General features: G+C 46.9%; 1 protein-coding gene across 1 annotated transcript in view; it reads right to left on the bottom strand.

Moving 5' to 3' along the window:
• Nucleotides 1-19651, bottom strand: part of PPIL2 (peptidylprolyl isomerase like 2) — a 73958-nt gene that overhangs the window by 5442 nt on the left and 48865 nt on the right. Inside the window, exons 15-19 of the mRNA XM_082203301.1 lie at nucleotides 10491-10608; nucleotides 9578-9634; nucleotides 2043-2115; nucleotides 1819-1881; nucleotides 990-1129 (exon numbers count right to left, since the gene is read on the bottom strand). Coding sequence (XP_082059427.1) covers nucleotides 990-1129; nucleotides 1819-1881; nucleotides 2043-2115; nucleotides 9578-9634; nucleotides 10491-10608 — 451 coding nt within the window. The remainder of the gene's footprint in view (nucleotides 1-989; nucleotides 1130-1818; nucleotides 1882-2042; nucleotides 2116-9577; nucleotides 9635-10490; nucleotides 10609-19651) is intronic.

The following is a 19651-nucleotide window of genomic DNA, read 5'->3' on the forward strand; positions in this document are numbered from 1 at the left end:
CCCCTGAGCTAGGAGAAGAACTGAACGAGAGAGGAAGAGTTAACAGATTCACTTTCACTGGAAAGCGTCCATCCGCTCAGCCCAAGGCTAAGGAGAGCAGATAAGGTGGAAGCTCAGAAAAAGCACAGTGCTTTTGAGATCAGGTTGCAAGATGAAGAAGTGACGGGGGTGACTAGGGGGGATGTGGGTGGAACCCTTAATTGGGAGCACCTTCATCCTAGCAATGGATTCTCTGTTCTCTTGCTGTGCTCAGTAAACTTTCTAATTGGTAAGAGACTCCTATCGCTTTATTCTGCTTATCTACTGCTGGGGGGGGGGAGCCAAGTCCCTGAAGCCTGACAGCTACTCACTTTCACTGTTTTACTCAAACACTACTGATATAAATATAAATATAAATATAAATATAATAATAATTACTCTTGTCCCCACTCGCCGCCTCCTGAAAACATTCCCAACTCCAACACCTTCAGCTTTTGAAGGTTGCACATGACACCCTCCCTGATATCCTGGAGAGTGTGCTGCCAGTCAGAGTTGACAACAGGTAAAGGGTAAAGGGACCCCTGACCATTAGGTCCAGTCGTGGCCGACTCTGGGGTTCCGGCGCTCATCTTGCTTTATTGGCCAAGGGAGCCGGCGTACAGCTTCCGGGTCATGTGGCCAGCATGACTAAGCCGCTTCTGGCGAACCAGAGCAGCACACGGAAATGCTGTTTACCTTCCCGCCGGAGTGGTACCTATTTATCTACTTGCACTTTGACATGCTTTCGAACTGCTAGGTTGGCAGGAGCAGGGACTGAGCAACAGGAGCTCACCCCGTTGCAGGGATTCGAACCGCTGACCTTCTGATCGGCAAGTCCTAGGCTCTGTGGTTTAACCCACAGCGCCACCCGTGTTGACAATACTGGGGGCCAAAAGGCAAACAGTCTGATCTTGCCTACGTAACAAAGATGCGGAGCAGTTTCACTTCTCAAGTTCAGTCGCGCAACTCACGCTGCAGCTATGTTGATGTACTTCCCGACACCCTCCCGGTACGTCTTCGGAATGTGCTGCTCCTTTTTTGGGACGACGACTTTGGTCTTCTCCTTGGCTGCCTCCTCCTCTTGCTGGGCCTTCTCTCTCTCTTTGGCAACCTTTGAACAAGGAGGGGGGAAAAGACACAAGAGCAGGTAAGGTCCCAAAAGGCACCATATCAAACAGACCAGAGGGCCATCTATCTAGATATCGAGAGCCAGCGTGGCGAAGCGGTGAGCGTGCTGGACTAGGACCTGGGAGAGCAGGGTTCAAATCCTCCCTCTCGGCGATGAAGTTCACTTGAGTGGCCTTTGGCCAGTCACTGCCTTTCATCTTGACCCCCTTCACAGGGTTTGCTGTGGGGGAATTAAATGAGGAGTGGGAGAACCATGCCTTGAGCTCCTCGCAGAAGAAGGTGGGATATAAATGCAGAAAATCAACAACTAAAATAGTCAAAAGATGGGATCGTCCACACTTTTTAGGAGGATTAAATGGAACAGAGGGGGCAGAACTATGTACTCCACCTTGAGCTCATGGGGGGGGGGGGGAGGAAGGTAAGAGAGAAAGGTAATCAGAAAGAAGCAAGTAAACTGTAAAACAATCTTGCCTAAAGGGCATGTCACGCCCAAATGTTGTAAATAAATAAAATCCGATTAAGTCAGGTTTTCTTCAAATTCAAAAGTGCAGACACAACCAAACACACACACACAGAGAGAACTAAGGGCTGCCTAGGGAGGTATTAAATTAATTTCCTGCTTGAGTGGCTCTCTGTGCTAGCCTGCTTATATGTCCAAGTTTCCATCATCACCTGAGCATCTGCTTCTTCGTATGGATCAACGAAAACAGTCGTCGACGTGATTTTTATTTCTTCCTGGGGACAAAAGGAGACGAGAGGGTGGGTTAAGTATATGGTGCGCTCCACGGATCAGTGCCACGACTCCTGAACTTTGGGCTTAAAGTGTGCTCAAGCGCAGGAGTGGCGGAGGACAATGAAGTCACAGGCGAGTAACCTGTTGCTGCAGGTGACGCTACCTTGGGACGGTCCGTTTTGGGATCACTCTCCACGTTCTCCATTGCTGTCAGCGTCTCAAAGCCACCGACCACTCTGTAAAAGAAAAATAGACAATCTGAGTCGAGGGATAAAACACAGTGGGGAGAAAGAGGGGGCGGAACGCATTGTTCCAAAAACATTTGCGACATTTCTGTCACCTTCATAAAGCTATCATCTACTTTTAAAAAAAATTCACCTATGATCCTTTTCTTTTACATCTTTATTTTTTCTTTGTTCTTTTTTTCTTTTTTCTGATATCTTATCTTTCATTTCACTCCTTTATTGTGAATAGCATTTTATAGAGGTATAAATAACTGTAAATATGAAAAGAGGCAAAGTATTCTCTAATTTTTTCCTTGGTTATATGTATTTTCTTTTTCCTTTGTATTTTCTTTTGTAAATATGTATGTTTTCTAATTTGTACTTAATAAAAATTATTTAAAAAATTAAAAATGGGGGGGGGGGAGCTATCACCTTAACGCGGACTTTGTGATTTTTTGTTGTAGGCCAACACGACTACTTTCGCTTTCCTGTTATTTTAGATTTTCATGATGTTGCATGTATTTTAGTCGCTATCTGGAAGAGGATTTGAACACTGGAAAAGCGATGCAAAGGCGCTCTAAATAAAATTTATAAAAAAAGGTGCCCCAGGGAGCAGCAACTACCGCAAACTTTGGTCACCCAGTGGAAGGAAATAATCCTGCTCAAGTTTCTGTTTGAATGATACATGGTTCAGTCCTCTGCAAGGGAGCATGAAAACACAAAGATCCGTCGATAGGGTCCTAATCTCTTCTTGACCAGTCTAGGGAGAAGACTTAGGGGTGTGAGCCTTTCCACCAAGCTGTTTCACAAATGGTTTCTATGTGCTTTAGCAAGTTCACAGCAGCAGCTCCTTTTAATGACGACGCTTCAGGCTGACAGCAACAGAAGAAGCCTTTACACGACGCTGAAGACACAAAGCTCACCCAACAGATGTGCTCTACATTTTTAATTGCCCCCGATTTAAGTCATGAAGCCTTCTCTCACAAATAAACTCAAGCTTTCTTATTGGGGATCTTTATTTTAATTGGGCTTTAATAATCCAAAAAATCCAGAATATCACATGCTGGCTGCCTCCAAAAAAGGGGGGAGGGGGGAACCCTTTTTAGGGTTCATATTCAATGGTATTAATAATATTATGATTCATATTATTACTAATTACCAATTCTGAATGCTGTTATTTGTACAGCTGCCAAAAGGAAATGCACCACTAAGGCCAGGCCTTGTCAAGGCCCCAAAGTCTCTACGCTTATCCCTACATTCAGGGAGAGACCTTCGTCTGCTCTGCTGACAGCTGTGCCTGAGACGTTTTCCTTTCCACTTGTGTGTTTTTCTCTCTTGCTCCTAAATTACATCAATTAAGCAGCTTGCCATATTGTGCTGGCCGGGGCCCAAGGCAAAACACAGTTTCCTGCTCAGGAGACAATGCAAAATAAAATAAATAAAGTATTTGGAATGCTTTAGGGAGAGAAACGAAAACACGGAGCAGAAGGAAGGGGGGAAGGGGACTTGCCTGAGCAAGAAAAATCTACATGTCCGCTTGGCAAATCTGTGTTTACCGGGGGGGGGGGAGTATTTTAAGATGTTGATCGGAAGTATGGCACCCTTTATAGCTGGAGGAGCCAAATTCTGAAGGTTGATATTAGGGCTGCCTAGAACTCAAAAGATTCATTTGCAAATTTCCAGTACAGAGACTGTACTTTTTGAGAATACTAAGGAAAAACCATCTTCCGCAGAAACTGCTGCTTGCCTTCTATCACTGTGCCATCGAGAGCGTGCTCATTTATGGCTTATGCGTGTGGTACGGAAGCTGTACTACCCAGGACAGGATGGGGTTGTGCAGGGTTGTTAAGGCAGCAGAGAGCATTGTTGGCTGCCCACTCTCCACCTTAGAGCAGATTTATGCCACAAGGTGCCATAGGAAGGCACTGGACATAGTAAAAGATCCATCACATCCTGGTCACTGTCTCTTCGAGCTCTTGCTGTCGGGACGGAGATACAGGACGATGAAGACAAGAACGAGCCGTCTTAAGAACAGCTTCTTCTCCAGAGCGATCTCAGCCCTGAATGGGAAGCCCGGACTTTGAAAGTCATCTAATCTCCCTTGCTGTATTATACTGTATTGTTTAATTAGTGTTTTTATGGAGCAGTCAAGTAATTTCGTTGTCCCCGATGGGGGCAATGACAATAAAGATATTATTATTACTATAATTATTACTATTATTATTATTATTTAGACTGGTGCTCTGTTTTGTTTTCCATGGCAACCGCTTTGAGCGAGGGATGCATTTTCAGAAAACGTGGCACATACTGTATTTTTCGCTCTATAAGACGCACCTAGTTTTTGGAGAAGGAAAACAAGAAAAAAAATATTCTGAATCTCAGAAGCCAGAACAGCAAGAGGGATCGCTACGCAGTGAAAGCAGCAATCCCTCTTGCTGTTCTGGATTCTGGGATAGCTGCGCAGCCTGCAAATTTCCAGTGCGTGCAGCAAAATTCATAATGCACTGCATTCGTTACGCAATGACTTGAAGTGACTCCCATTAGCCTCAACCACCATGGCTAGTGGCCCAGGATGATGGGAGTTGTAGTCCAGCTATGTCTGCAGGGCCACCATTGACCCATCCCCGGTTTACATGCCCATGAAGAACACTGGGCGAACTTGGACCAGGCATGGTCTCTCAACCTGACCTACCTCACAGGTCGTAGATTGGCAGCCAGGGCAGCTCCCTCAGCAGAGGTGCTATCTGGTGTCTGTCATTGAATTCTGCTCAATAGTGATCCAGAGCAGATTCCAATGTATAGTAAGCAGAGTAAAAACTTAAAACATGTTGCAGGATTCCCCAAAAATAGATCGGAGGCAATTGTATTTCATCCAGCAGAGCTTTACTGCTACTGAAGGCAAATGAGCATAATGGTCACAAGTCCAGTACATTCAGGATTGGCACTGTCCGTAAGAAATCCAGTTGCAGCAGACTTAACTTAAACTTACAATAAGTTATAACAAACCTTAACACTATAGCATACTGTGTACAGAACACCACACCAGAAGGAAAAGTGATAGAAAGAGAAAGTGAAACCCGGGCTCCTTCTGGCCTTATTACAGTGGTGCCTCGCAAGACGAAAAGAATCCGTTCTGTGATTCTCTTCGTCTAGCGGTTTTTTCGTCTTGCGAAGCAAGCCCATTGACAGATTAGCGGATTAGCGCTATTAGCAGCTTATCTGCTGATCGGATCAGCTGATAAGCGGCTTAGAAAAGGGGGGGGAGGAAAAAAAACCAGCAGGAACTCGCAAGACATTGTCGCGAAGCAAGCCCATAGGAAATTCGTTTTGCGAAGCACCTCCAAAACGGAAAACTCTTTCGTCTAGCGAGTTTTCCGTCTTGCGAGGCATTCGTCTTGCGGGGCACCACTGTATTATAGTCAGCGTGACCTTGACAGAAGAGATAACGGTAAGCCTGCTGTACTCAGCTTCTCTGAAGGAATAACCCAAACATCATGAAGTTTCTGCTTGTTTCCAGAACCCTCTTGAATGAATTAGAATAGGAAAGATCTCTACACATCACAGATCAATACTTTCTGCACTAAGAAATGGAAACTGACAGTGTTGACAGGGGAGAACCAGCCAGTCAGTTAATTGCTGCATTCTGGTCTGGCTGCAGCTTCCGAGTCAAGGGCCAACAGAAGCCCCAGCGATGCTCCAGTGATATTTTTTATTATGGACAAGGACCTGGCAGACCAGGGTTCAAATTCCCTGAGGCCCACGGGGTGACTTGGGGCCAGTCACTGTCTCTCAGCCTAACCTACCCTTGCAGGGTGGAGAGCAAGAGAAGTTTGCACGTCACCTTGAGCTCTTTGTTGAAAAAATGGGATATAAATGCAATAAATAAATAAATGCGACATCATTTAGACTGGTGCTCTGTTTTGTTTTCCATGGGAACCGCTTTGAGCGAGGGATGCATTTTCAGAAAACGTGGCACATACCGTATTTTTCGCTCTATAAGACGCACCTAGTTTTTGGAGAAGGAAAACAAGAAAAAAAATATTCTGAATCTCAGAAGCCAGAACAGCAAGAGGGATCGCTACGCAGTGAAAGCAGCAATTCCTCTTGCTGTTCTGGATTCTGGGATAGCTGCGCAGCCTGCATTCGCTCCATAGAACGCACACACATTTCCCCTTACTTTTTAGGAGGGAAAAAGTGAGTCTTATAGAGCAAAAAATACGGTAAATAAAAATTGCAAGGACTCTTGCTCAAGTCTCCCCTTCCCCAAAATCCGAAGCCAGCATCTGCTGATAACAACAACAACAACAACAACAACAACAATTTATTATTTATACCCCGCCCATCTGGCTGGGCCTCCCCAGCCACTCTGGGCGGCTTCCATAGAAACCAAAAATACACTAAAATATCACGTTAAAAACTTCCCTGAACAGGGCTGCCTTAAGATGTCTTCTGAATGTCAGGTAGTTGTTTATCGCTTTGACATCTCGTGGGAGGGCGTTCCACAGGGCGGGCGCCACTACCAAGAAGGCCCTCTGCCTGGTTCCCTGTAGTTTTGCTTCTCGCAATGAGGGAACCGCCAGAAGGCCCTCGGCGCTGGACCTCAGCGTCCGGGCTGAACGATCGGCTAAACGACCGAGGCCGTTTAGGGCTTTAAAGGTCAGCACCAACACTTTGAATTGTGCTCGGAAACGTACTGGGAGCCAATGCAGATCTCTCAGAACTGGTGTTATGTGGTCCCGGCGGCCACTCCCAGTCACCAGTCTAGCTGCCGCATTCTGGATTAATTGCAGTTTCCAGGTCACCTTCAAAGGTAGCCCCATGTAGAGCGCATTGCAGTAGTCCAAGCGGGAGATAACTAGCGCATGCACCACTCTGGCGAGACAGTTCGCGGGCAGGTAGGGTCTCAGCCTGCGTACCAGGTGGAGCTGGTAGACAGCTGCTCTGGACACAGAGTTAACCTGCGCCTCCATGGACAGCTGTGAGTCCAAAATGACTCCCAGGCTGCGCACCTGGTCCTTCAGGGGCACAGTTACCCCATTCAAGACCAGGGAATCCCCCACACCCACCCGCTCCCTGTCCCCCCAAAAACAGTACTTCTGTCTTGTCAGGATTCAACCTCAATCTGTTAGCCGCCATCCATCCTCCAACCTTTTTTTTTTTAAAAAAATAATATTTATTATTTTTAAACCTTACAAAAAAGAAAGAAGAAAAATAAAAGAAGAAAAAAAAACATACAATACAATAATATAAACAATACACAACACAACATTAACACATTAAACAAAATAAAAGCAAAAACAATTCAAAACACACACATCATACCATCACAATATCCTCTCTTTCATTCCGTTGTTTCATCGACCTCCTCTCACCTCCCTTTTTGTATTCCATTTTTATTAATTGTTTCAGCAAATCCTTTCCGTCTTTCTCTATTTTCTGTCATATAATTATCTTAACATATTTTAACCTTGTTTTCCATTAAAATTATATACTTATTTATGCTTAATTCTTAAAAGCATTTCTAAAGCCATATAATTTCCTTCCAACATTTTTCTAACATTCATTAATTTTACATTATTTCCATATATAGATTTTAAACTTTTTCCAATATTCTTCCACCGCCTCTTCTCCCTGGTCTCGGATTCTGCCAGTCAATTCTGTCAATTCCATATAGTTCATCAACCTGGTCATCTTCTGTCCGAGGCTCTTAACTCTTTTCCAAGTCCCTTCTGCGAGTCTTCTTCATGTTTATACATGCACTTTACTTTGTCTTCTCCTGATCTTGTTCTTATTTTCCTTCCTCTGATGCTGAAAAGTAAATCTCGAGGAAATTCCCACCTAGCAATGTTTTTGTTCCTTCTCGACAAATCAGCCAGATCTCCATAATTAAAACTAAAATTCACAAGATATTTCCAGTCGTATTTCAAAGTTCCTCCAAGTCTAGCAGTCCCCACTACTCCAGTCTCCTCCTGGCCCAAGTCCAAGTCCCAAAAGTCAATGAATCCCTGCATGAAGGGATCTATCCAACTTTCCTTCTCCAGTCAAAGCAGAGCTCCAATCCTCAAAGTCTGGCTTTCTCTAGATTCCGTCATAAAAGGCATCCACTCATAGTCATCAAATTGCATCTGTGAGGCTGGGGCTCTAACAACTTTCTCCCCCACCTTCTCCTCAATTTGCCATGTCAAGGTAGATCCCTGTATCGATTCCTGAATAGTTTCTGTATTAATATTCACTTTTTGTCCAAAATTAGTCACTTTTTGTTCCAAGTTATCAATTTTTATAATCGTCACATCCGTCTTCCTATGGAGCTGTTCCAGTGAGTCATTAATCTTACATAGTGCAACCACTAAGGCTTCTTCTGTCAACATTCTTAACAGTCCAAGGTCAATCCCAGATTCTCACGGTCTTGTCTTACAGCTGGAAATTCCCCACTCAGCTCATGTAACAATTTCAAAAGCTTCCTCTAGGGGGAAACAATTTCTATTTGTATCAATCCTTTTAGGCACAATTCAAACAATAAAGTTAGTTTCAATTTACTCCTTTTTAAACGCAGAAGGAGACATTGGAAACAATGTATTTCTCTTCTTTAACTTACTGTCAACAAACGATCTATTCACAGTCAATGAACATATCCAAAACTTCAGTCCTACTAGCAGCCCGTTTCCAGGTTCAGAGCGGTGGTAATTTGACTTTCTTCACTCTCTCCTGCAGGCTTGTGCAGTCTAAAAATTCCCCCCTCTCCTCCTGCTTCCAAGGGGGGGTTTGATGATTTTAGCCGATGGAAGTTTAATCCTTTATGGAAAGCTTTCCAAGACTTTAGCTTGCAGCTTGTTTTGCTCCAGTCTATTTACAAAAGGGGGAGGCGGACTTCCTGTTTGAAACCTCCCCGTTTCGGTACCAAATTAAGACGTTTAAAAATCCAATTTTCCATTCTACTCACGGGTAGTTGTTTTAAAATCGAATTGTCCACAGGAAAAAGTCAGCGCTCTCCAGCAACAGCATTGCGGCTTCACTCCGTGAAAGAAGCAGTCAATTCACAGCACCGCGCCACTCACCCCACGTCGCTCCGGATCCCCGAAACCGGGTTTCCCCGCGAGTAGGGGAGGCGCAAAAGGTGCCAGTCGAATCCCACGTTCACAGGCTTCACCCGCCTGTGATGTTTTGTGGGTCCCCGCCTTCGCCGTGGCGGTCAGACCCTAATTTCCACGAAGCGAATTCCTCCCAGTCAGAGGAATTCAGCCATTACCGGAGGTGCTAACCCGGAAGTCCCCATCCATCCTCCAGCCTTGCAAGGCGGGTTAGACTGAAAGGAAGGGAATGAGCCCAAGGCTCTCCAGTGGAGCTATTGTGGCATAGCTGGAGATCAAACACAGGTCTCCCCAGTCCTAACCACTCTAACTACACCAGCTATTTATCTGCTGCCCAAGTACATAGGAAAACATGGTGTATGTTGCAATAAACTTGTTTCTTTTACCTTCCAAACACTGTGTGTTTCCTGTCCAGGTATGCACAGGATCGGAATGTGATGAAGCTGGAGAGAGGGAAAAACACACAGACCTTACAAACCTGCCACAGAACACATCAATATTTCATATATATATATATACTCTCATGTTTGGTTATGCTGCCATTTCTACGGGGATATTTATCACTCCTGTTATACAAAAATCTCCAAATGGGTCCGAACTTCAATGTCTAAAACTCCTGGTAGAGGATAAGGATATAGAGATCACGCTAAGGGTGGCCAAATTCTGTGCGACTGCCATAAAACTTAGGGAACAAGCTGTACTACCAAAATGATTAAGGTTTCAAATGACAATTTTAGGTTATATTTTAGTGATCAAGATTTAATATATATATTTTAACTGCCGCTATATCTGTATTGTCTCTGTTATACTCAATTTCAATTCAATGTATTCCTGTGTGTGTGTGTGTGTGTGTGTGTGTATACACACACACACACACACACACACACACACACACACACACACCCTGGAGAATTTCAAAGACAGAAGCCAGAAGGCAAAAAATTAGGGGAGGGGTTCCCCATCCTGGTGGTGTTGGACTACAACTACCATCAGCCCTAGGAAGTGTGGTTAATGGGTCGTGGATGATGGGAGTTGTAGTCCAACAACCCATGGTAAAACAAGATTCCTCACAAGGATTCTACCTTTCCATTAACAGCCTTGCAGGTTGCTTGCAGAAAAATTAGAATTGTGCAAAGGGCAAACAAGAGGATTAAAAGCAGTAACAGGATCGCGTAAGCCTTAAAAACAGGTAAGAGAGGCTGTGAAGGGTGAATCTGTTAGACCCAGCCCCAAGCTTTTCACAGAATTCTGCATGCTCCTTAAATGGGTTTGAGATAGAGGAGAGCCAAGACTACTCACAACTGGGACTTGTTATTGTTGGGTCCGGTATTAGCCATGCTGAGGACGCCACGTCCTGTGTGGGACAGGTTGGGCTTGAACTCATCTTTGAAAGGCTTCCCCCAATATGACTCTCCCCCTGAAATAAACATTATTATTATTACTACTGTAAGTCCACACCTGGTCACACCAAGTCCCAAACACACAGGCACAAGGTATGTCAAAATGCCACAAGGAAAGGTTGTGCCATACCGAGACAAGCCGCTGGTCCATTGAGCTCAGCACTGACTCTCCCCAGCAAAACCCGCCTGGCAACTTTGCTGACACCAGGTTAGAGACTTGTTTTTCTCTCCCTGGGCTTTTGCTATTGCTGTGTTACAAGCAATCCCAGAAGCTGCTATGAGGGACTGTTTTGTAAGACGGGCGGCTGTCCCGAGCACACCCAGACCAAGGAGGAAAAGCTTTTTGGAAGTGTATTTCTTTATTGGCAAAGCACCACCTGCCTAGGTGATCTACTTCTGCAGTCCCACACTCCAATCCAGACAGTTGATTCCCCCCCCCAATTTTTTTATTCATTTTATAACAGAACTAAACAACACAAACGGAAAAACAAACAATACCAACAAATTCTTGCCTTATTTTTTCTAAACATTGTTAGGTGGGCTTCCCCAAGTCCCCCCTATCTGATTTTCATTTTACCTCATCTTTAGCAGTTTACAAAGATCATAATTTTTAACCATTTTTTTTAATCACACTTTTACCATTAAAAATCTTCACATTTTATCACTTACAAATAATACTATTTTAAAATACACTATCTTCTACTTCTAACCCTACAGCGTGTATCCACTTCCGAAGCTATTCTAAGATTTAAATATTAACGTATTTTTTCAAATATTCTTTAAATGTCTTCCAATCTTCTTCCACCGTCTCTTCTCTCTGGTCTCAGACCAGTCTTCTCTCTGGTCTTCAGTCCAGACAGTTGAAGCAACAGCGCAACCAGGCCCCTTTCAGCTTACCAAAAACCCCTTGTCTGAGGCAGTCTGCGCAAACTCTCAGTGATTCCAGCTAGTCCCGTGGCTTCAAGCCCCACCTTGTGCGTAGAGACCGCGGAGGGGAGGACAGGAGACATTCCAAAGGCATGGCTTTCCCGGAGACCACGGCAGCCTCTTCCGCCTCTGAGATTCCCTGCAACTCTTCTCCCGCCTCCTTTCTGTCCCGACTGTCTCAGGCTGCCTGGTCTCTTCCCCTTGGGTCCCCACTTCCACAGCACCTGCCACAGAACCCCACCAATTGTGGACCCCTTCCCCATGATTGTCCTCGTATTTGCCTGCTTGCACATCCTCTCCCCTGCCTGCACATTCCCCGACCACTTTGGACTCCTGTCCAGCCCAGACATCGGTGCCATTATGATAACGTAAGGATCGGCCAGAGCCGGCCCAGTCATTAGGCAAGGTGAAGCTGCCGCTTCAGGCAGAAGAAGTCGCATAGGTGGCACACCCGCAGATGTCCATCCGTCGCCCACTCCTCTTCCACTGGCAAGAGAAATGCTGGCAATTTGGGGCTGAGGCAAGGAAGGGAGGGCTACCCCTATACTATCCATATAACCAGTTATCAATAATCAATATATTCAATATATATTCATATATGCTTACACAAATCAAGGATTACAGTATTTTATAATCCATTTTGAATCAAAGGGAAGCTGTGCTTTAGCTAACCGCAAACTGCTTGGAACAGCAAAGTTAGGAACCGACCTTTCCCCTACAAACATCAGTGTACCCCGGTCAAGGGGACGCGGGTGGCGCTGTGGGCTAAAGCCTCAGCGCCTAGGGCTTGCCGATCGAAAGGTCGGCGGTTCGAATCCCCGCGGCGGGGTGCGCTCCCGCTGCTCGGTCCCAGCGCCTGCCAACCTAGCAGTTCGAAAGCACCCCCGGGGGCAAGTAGATAAATAGGTACCGCTTACCAGCGGGAAGGTAAACGGCGTTCCGTGTGCGGCTCTGGCTCGCCAGAGCAGCGTTGTCACGCTGGCCACGTGACCCGGAAGTGTCTCCGGACAGCGCTGGCCCCCGGCCAATAGATGTGAGATGGGCGCACAAACCCCAGAGTCTGGCAAGACTGGCCCGTTCGGGCAGGGGTACCTTTACCTTTACCTTTACCCCGGTCAAAGGGAAGACATGAATCAGAGATTCTGGTACAAATTCCCCTCAGATACAGGCTAAATTAATCCACAGAACAGGAAGAGCAAAACCACAAAAAACTCCAAAACTCCCTGTCCTGTCATAACTGGGGGAAAGGTTAGACTGAGCGTCACTGGGAGCATCGGAAAGCAGAACTAGAACCCTGTGCTTGACCAGTGCTTGGCCAGGAGCTAGAAGCGTGACAACAGCTTGCTGATTGGCTGATTTTTGCTGACAATATTGTGAGTCCCTCATGGTTGTCTCATGATCTATGATTTGCTGTGATTTGCTCAGGTATAAAGACCTCTGGATTTCTGTCAATCGGGGTCCCAGTTCCTTTTGGAAGCTATTCCAAACTGGGTCCTTATTGCCTGGCAATAAACTTCACCTTCTTATTCTCCGTTGCTGAGTCTGTTTGATCCTTATTTTTGCACATAGCCAAAACCACTACATCACGTGCTTCAGTCTATTTTGGATGTGGCAAAGCAGGACACACCACCCGTGGGCTAGGTTTCTTGGAGGGTAAGCTCATTTTTTAGTGCTTTGGGCTCTACGTCCCATCCAGCCATGCCTTCTTCCAGGATACTCCATTCCTCCTCCCACCAGTTCAAACTAAGTGTTGGCATTCCATGGCCAGTGAGGATGTTCAGTAGTCAATGAGCAGTTTGTGTGCCCTTCTACCGATTATAAATGAGAACTTCTGCAAACCTTCCCCATGCCTGCAAATGCCTCTCTCGTTTGTAGATGGTGGCTGTCTGGGCTACATAAAGCAGAACAGGCTAGACTGCTACCCTCCGTGTTACATTGCTGGACCAAATCTCAGCAGCTCTGCAAAACCAGTAGTCTGGGATGATCGGAGCTGCAGTCCCACAACATCCAGAGAGTCACAGGGTAGCTAGTCCTAAAACAACAGACAGCCCCCTGGGAGAATGAGCTTGCTATCTGCCTTGTTGGATTCCACTGGGATCACGGAAGCTTCTGCTCAAAAGGTGGCCATTATCCATCTCCCAGAACCCCCATGGGGCATATGCAGCTGCCCCCAAAATCTCCAACCTCCCTCCGATTCATGTGGGACTTGCAATGCTGCAGCTTTGAGCCCTCTAAGGAGCTGGTCCCCACCTTGAGCAGAGACAAAAGGGGACCTCAGGTTGAGTGCATGCAGCTCATCTGCTTTGGGCTCCTCACTGTCATGTTATTTATGACAGATGTGACATTTTCATTTTCCTCCAGGACTATTCCTAATCAGGAGAGAACATTCTGAGATGAGTCACTCCCAGAGTTATACAGTCGATTTCTCTCCCCCCTCCCCACACTTTGCATCATTACCAGAAACAAAACACCAGAAAACGCATCTGCAACAAGCAGAGAAGGTAGCTTGGCTTGCAGAACAACCTTAATGATCCTCTGGAGGAATCGCATCACTGGCGGAACAGCCGCTTCCAAAAGCCTCTGCTGTACTCAGGAGGCTTTCAGAACACGTAGGCTGCAAAGTGAGCAGGGGAGAAGAATCCAAGGGAAGGGATAAGGAGAAGCAGACCAGAAGCTACTGGCAATGGAGTCTGCTCGATTGGGGAAACGGGGCTTAGCCCCGTCCACCTTTGTCTCGATCCCTTCCAATCCTTCTTTTACTTAGGGGGTGGCAGAGGCTGCCTGCTTCCTCTTTAGCCTCAGTATTGCTTTTGTACAGTTCAGTGGTACCTCGGGTTAAGTACTTAATTTGTTCTGGAGGTCCGTTCTTAACCTGAAACTGTTCTTAACCTGAAGCACCGCTTTAGCTAATGGGGCTTCCCGCTGCAGCACGATTTCTGTTCGCATCCTGAAGCAAAGTTCTTAACCTGAGGTACTATTTCTGGGTTAGCGGAGTCTGTAACCTGAAGCGTATGTATCCCGAGGTACCACTGTATTTTCTTTCCAGGGAAAATAGTGCCGGTGCTCATCAGCAAGCAGGGGGCATGGGCAGGGCATGGGGAGGGGCATGGCCTGATGCCAAGGCTGGGCAACGAGGGCAGGTCAGCTGCCTGATGCTCCCTCACCTACCTACCAGGGCACTGCTGCCCAGGTGAAGAGCCCCCCCTTCCTCGGCTTTGGGAAGGAGGCAGCAGGGCTCCAGGATCCTGCCAGAGCATCCCTAAGCTGGGCAAATGCTTCCTGGGCTTGGGGAAAGAGGCACGATGCTCTGATGGGGTCCGAGAGCCCTCCCTCCTCCGCCCCCCCAATACAGCAATTTAACACGGATTTTACTGTCTAACAATCCATAAAATGAAGGCAATAATCAATGTACTGTACTATAAAATAAATAAGACAGTATTGTAGATAAAAAAATAACATTTTTTTTCTCCTTACGTGCACTGAGGGTGGGTGGGCTTACCTGGCTACAAGCTGGGGGTAGGGCAAGGGTCAGGAAAGAACTGATTCACTTTGGCCAGGGTCACTTTTTTTCTTCTCTGGACTTCCTCAGGTTAGTTCCTTGGTTAGTTCCTTGGCGGGGTTTGGGGCTGCAGTGTGCCCTGCTGTGCCTCTTGCAGGCGGCACCTCTTCCACAGCTTAGGAGTGGGATGGGGGCCCTCTCCCCAGCGGCGGAGGCCTCAGCACTGCTCCGCAGCCGGCCGGGTGAGCTCTGGGCTGCTGGCAAGGCCTCTGTTCATATCTAGAGGAAAGCTCATAAGTTGAAGCACCTACCTAAGGTTGTAACTGGAATTGTATGTAAGTACAGTGGTGCCTTGCAAGACGAAAAGAATCCGTTCTGTGATTCTCTTCGTCTAGCGGTTTTTTCGTCTTGCGAAGCAAGCCCATTGAAGGATTAGCGGATTAGCGCTATTAGCGGCTTTTAGCGGCTTATCTGCTGATCGGATCAACTGATAAGCGGCTTAGCGGCTTAGAAAAGGGGGGGGAGGGGGAAAAAACCAGCAGGAACTCGCAAGACATTGTCGTCTTGCGAAGCAAGCCCATAGGAAATTCGTTTTGCGAAGCACCTCCAAAACGGAAAACTCTTTCGTCTAGCGAGTTTTCCGTCTTGCGAGGCATTCGTCTTGCGGGGCACCACTGTAGAGCCATATGTAAGCTGAGGTTCCACTGTATAAGGCAGCATTTCTCAACCTGTGGGTCCCCAGATGTTGCTAAACTACAACTCCCATCACCCCTAGCTAGCAAGGCCTGAGCTCAGGGATGATGGGAGTTGTAGTCCAATAACATCTGGGGACCCACAGGTTGAGAACCGCTGGTATAAGGAGTGAAGTATCTTTTCTGGTATCCTGCTCACAAAGTAGGTGGCGTTAGGCAACCAACTCCTTCAACTTTTCCAGTTAGCGAGCTGACAGCCAGGGCAATTCTTCAAGCAGCAGTCTAGCACTGTAGCCATAGTCTGCCCCACAGAGCAGCCGAGCAGCTGCATTCTGCACTGGCTGCAGCTTCCAGGCCAACCTCAAGGGCAGCCCCACATAAAGCACACTGCAGCAATCTAACTGGGAGAAGACCTCCAGTGCCTGGAGGGCAGTAGCCTAGCTATTCTGGGCTAGAAATGGCCCTCTCTTACAGAGCACAGTGACTGGCTGGCCACATAAGAGATGAGATACCAATCTTTTGGGTATCCTAAAATAGTGACTTTTAAATAGAAGGAGCGGGTGAGGAACACAAAAATAAATTATGTGTTTGTGTGTGCGCAGGGTGGGAGTACTGGGGTGGGGGGAAGAGACAGGCGTTTGCAATGCTTCCTCCCCAGAGATATTGAAGCGGCCATGCATTCTCCAGACTGCTTCTCAAAACCATAGCAACTCAGCTCTGTTGCCACGGAAAAGATGTGTTCTCCCTTGCGAGCTTGATGCTTGCCACAGGGGCCTGTTAAAATAACAAAACCTGCAATATTCCAAACAAAAGGTGTAGGTGGGAAACGCATCATGCATGGCAATTTCAAAATGAATTGCCACTTTACTTAGTTGGGTGGAAGCGGGGCGGATGTGAAGGAAGGGGATTGGGCGAATGAAGTGGGAGGGCTTCTTGTTCAACCAACCGGCAGCTTGCTTTCGTTCTCCCTTGTGACACTGGGGTTAACCCACACTGTAGGTGTTTGTAACAATCCCCCAGGCGGCCTCTTTGTTAAAGGAAAGGTGGCTTCAGTGGGGCTGGGGTGGCTTTTGAGCTGAAAAACAGCAAAAGATGAGGAGCTTAACCCTCTCCCCGTTATCTGCTTTTCTCCTCCAAATTGGCCTCCCAAGTGTTCCAGCCACTGGCGGAGGAAGAGGAGTGCGGGGGGGGGGGGGGCCGCACTGCCCCTGGCAGCACGATCCCGATGGGGTGCCATCGTGGCTGCCCCCCTGCGCTGGGCGCCACACCCCCACAGGTGGCGTGCTATGCCCCCAGGACTCACACCAGTTCCACCCCTACCTGCTCTCTGCCCCCCCAGAGAGCATGAAGCTCCGCCACTGGTTCCAGGGGCATGTTTTTTTCTTTGCAGAAAGGGAGGGGTCCCCCAAATGGGAATCCCAAGGGGGCTTGGAAGTTCCCCCAGATGTTAATGAAAGGTTTCAAACTTATGAATGCTGCCACTAAACTAGCCTTGAGTTAATTTATTCTATCTCCACTTCAGTGCTCCTCACCTGTAAAAAGGGACTATTCACTGAATGCTTTTGAAGCTCTCTTGGTGCATTTTTAGTATCTGGTGCAAGAACTGCAAGCTCAGGTGTGGATTTGTTCCTGTATACACAGGTCACCTAGGAATATGGTGCTTGGCGTGCAGCGTGTAATTCTGATCCCCTGTGCTGCCATTTTGAGACTTTCCTTAGCTGGCAAAAGATGGGGTGCTAGTAAAAACTAAAAATCCAAGGTGCAGTAGTTGCTGTGTTGGTCTACAGGGGATTGGGGGGAATCAAAAATCCACTTAAGGCCACCACTGCCACCTTTATTTGGACGACGACAACAAGAATAATAATCACAAAGAGCAAGGGTTTCATGTTCTCCCTTGGAAAGTGGGCTGCAGAATAAGGAAGGAGACAAAACCAGCTGCTTGCTACCTCAGCCCATGGTAGAATACCCAACTCACTGCTTTTGTGTACCCAGTTAATTTAAAATGTAAGAGGTGGTGATGGCCAATGGGCATAATTAAGTGAGTTGGGAGTTGATTTGAAGGGTGATGTGTGTGAATAGGAACTGTCCTGGAGAAGAGCCATAACTCAGAGATAGAGCATCTCTAAGCAGGAATGTCCCTTGCCCAATAACCTGGCAAACCACAGTCAGCCAGTGCCTACAACAGGGGTCTGCAAACTTTTTCAGCAGGGGGCCGGTCCACTGTCCCTCAGACCTTGTAGGGAGCCAGACTATATATATATATATATATTTTGGGGGGGAGAACGAATTCCTATGCCCCACAAATAACCCAGAGATGCATTTTAAATAAAAGGACACATTCTACTCATGTAAAAACACGAGGATTCCCGGACCGTCCGTGGGCCGGATTCAGAAGGCGATTGGGCCGGATCCGGCCCCCGGGCCTTAGTTTGCCTACCCATGGCCTACAATATGAAACTAGATGAACTGATGGTTTGACTCAGTACAAGGTAGTTTCCTGTGTTGATTTGGGTAGCAAATAATTTATTTGGAAGGTATTTGGATGGGGAGTCTTTTGGCTTGTGTTTTGTGGAATTTAAATTCTAGCCACATTTCCAGAATTTTTATCTATACTTACAAATTAGCAAATGCATCATCATCATTATTATTAAGAAAACACAAATCCATACAAGCTTGTGTTCTCTTTCTCAATGGCGCACGTCCGTCCTCTGCTTCGGTGCGATGCCTAAGCGGGCACCTGAGATTGCCTGGTCGCCACACAGTGGCACTTCCCAGCCTTGCTTGTGGATTGGCATGCCAGTTAAACCAATTTAATACAATGCAGAGGGAGCCTCGGGGCAAATCCTCCCTAGTTTCTGGAAATGGAAGTCTCTGAGCTTTTATCTCTCTCCCTCTCTGTGCAACAGGGAGCACAGCGCACATTACAGCAAATCCTTAAGACCGATTACCACAAGGAATTTCAAATGCCACATGACTTGTTAAGATAAAGGAATATTTCTAGTCTGGCTGCAATGTAAATCAGGCTTGCCTCAGGACTGAAATACTGAATTAGATTAAGAGGAAGGTAGCATTCTGATTGCTTCTTCTAAGCACGCATCTGAAGCTCTTAAGCAGCTGCATAGAGTAAGGGGAATCTTAAATAGCTACATACCGTTAAGAGAACCAAAAACAGTATATTGAGCCAGAATGCCACTTATTCCGCAATTGGCAATGTAACCACTCCAGTTCTTTAATACTCTTGGTTGTTAATTTTAAATATTCCATGTACCGCACTCCACAGGTTTAGAATGCGTAACATCTGCTTTAACACACCCTCCCCAAACATATTGTTGGCCTCCATCTGTCCTGAGAGACAATGTCGTGCGCCTGGGGTGGGGTGTGAAGTCAAACTGCTAAGTGATTTCCCTGGGATGCAAGGCTGGGCGGTATGTATAGAGGTCCTGGGCTGCCCAGACAACAAGAGCCCACTCTCAGCCTCTCTGATGTGGCCCAAAGGAAAGCAGAGCAATACATTTGGCACCAGCTGGGCTGCAGGAGTTGCTGGAAGGAGGCGTACAAGGCGCCATCCAACCGTCTTAGGGACTCCATTCCGGATTTGTGTAGAGATTTACTCCTTATACAGTCATACCTCGGGATGAATATGCTTCAACTTAAATATTTCCGGGTTGCACTCTGCGGTGACCCGGAAGTAACAGAGCATGTTACGTCCGGGTTTCGCTGCTCGCGCATGCGCATATGCTCAAAATGACGTTGCGCGCATGCGCGGAAGCTGTGAAATGCGACCCGTGAACATGCAGACGCACGGGCGCGTCTTACATTCACTTCAGCATGAGAACGGGGCTCCGGAACGGATCCCGTTCACATCCAGAGGTACCACTGTACAGTGGTACCTCCGGTTACGAACTTAATCTGTTCCGGAGGTCCGTTTGTAACCCGAAACCG

Source organism: Podarcis vaucheri (genome assembly GCF_965113315.1).
Source record: "Podarcis vaucheri genome assembly, chromosome: 16".
Classification (NCBI taxonomy): Eukaryota; Metazoa; Chordata; class Lepidosauria; order Squamata; family Lacertidae; genus Podarcis; species Podarcis vaucheri.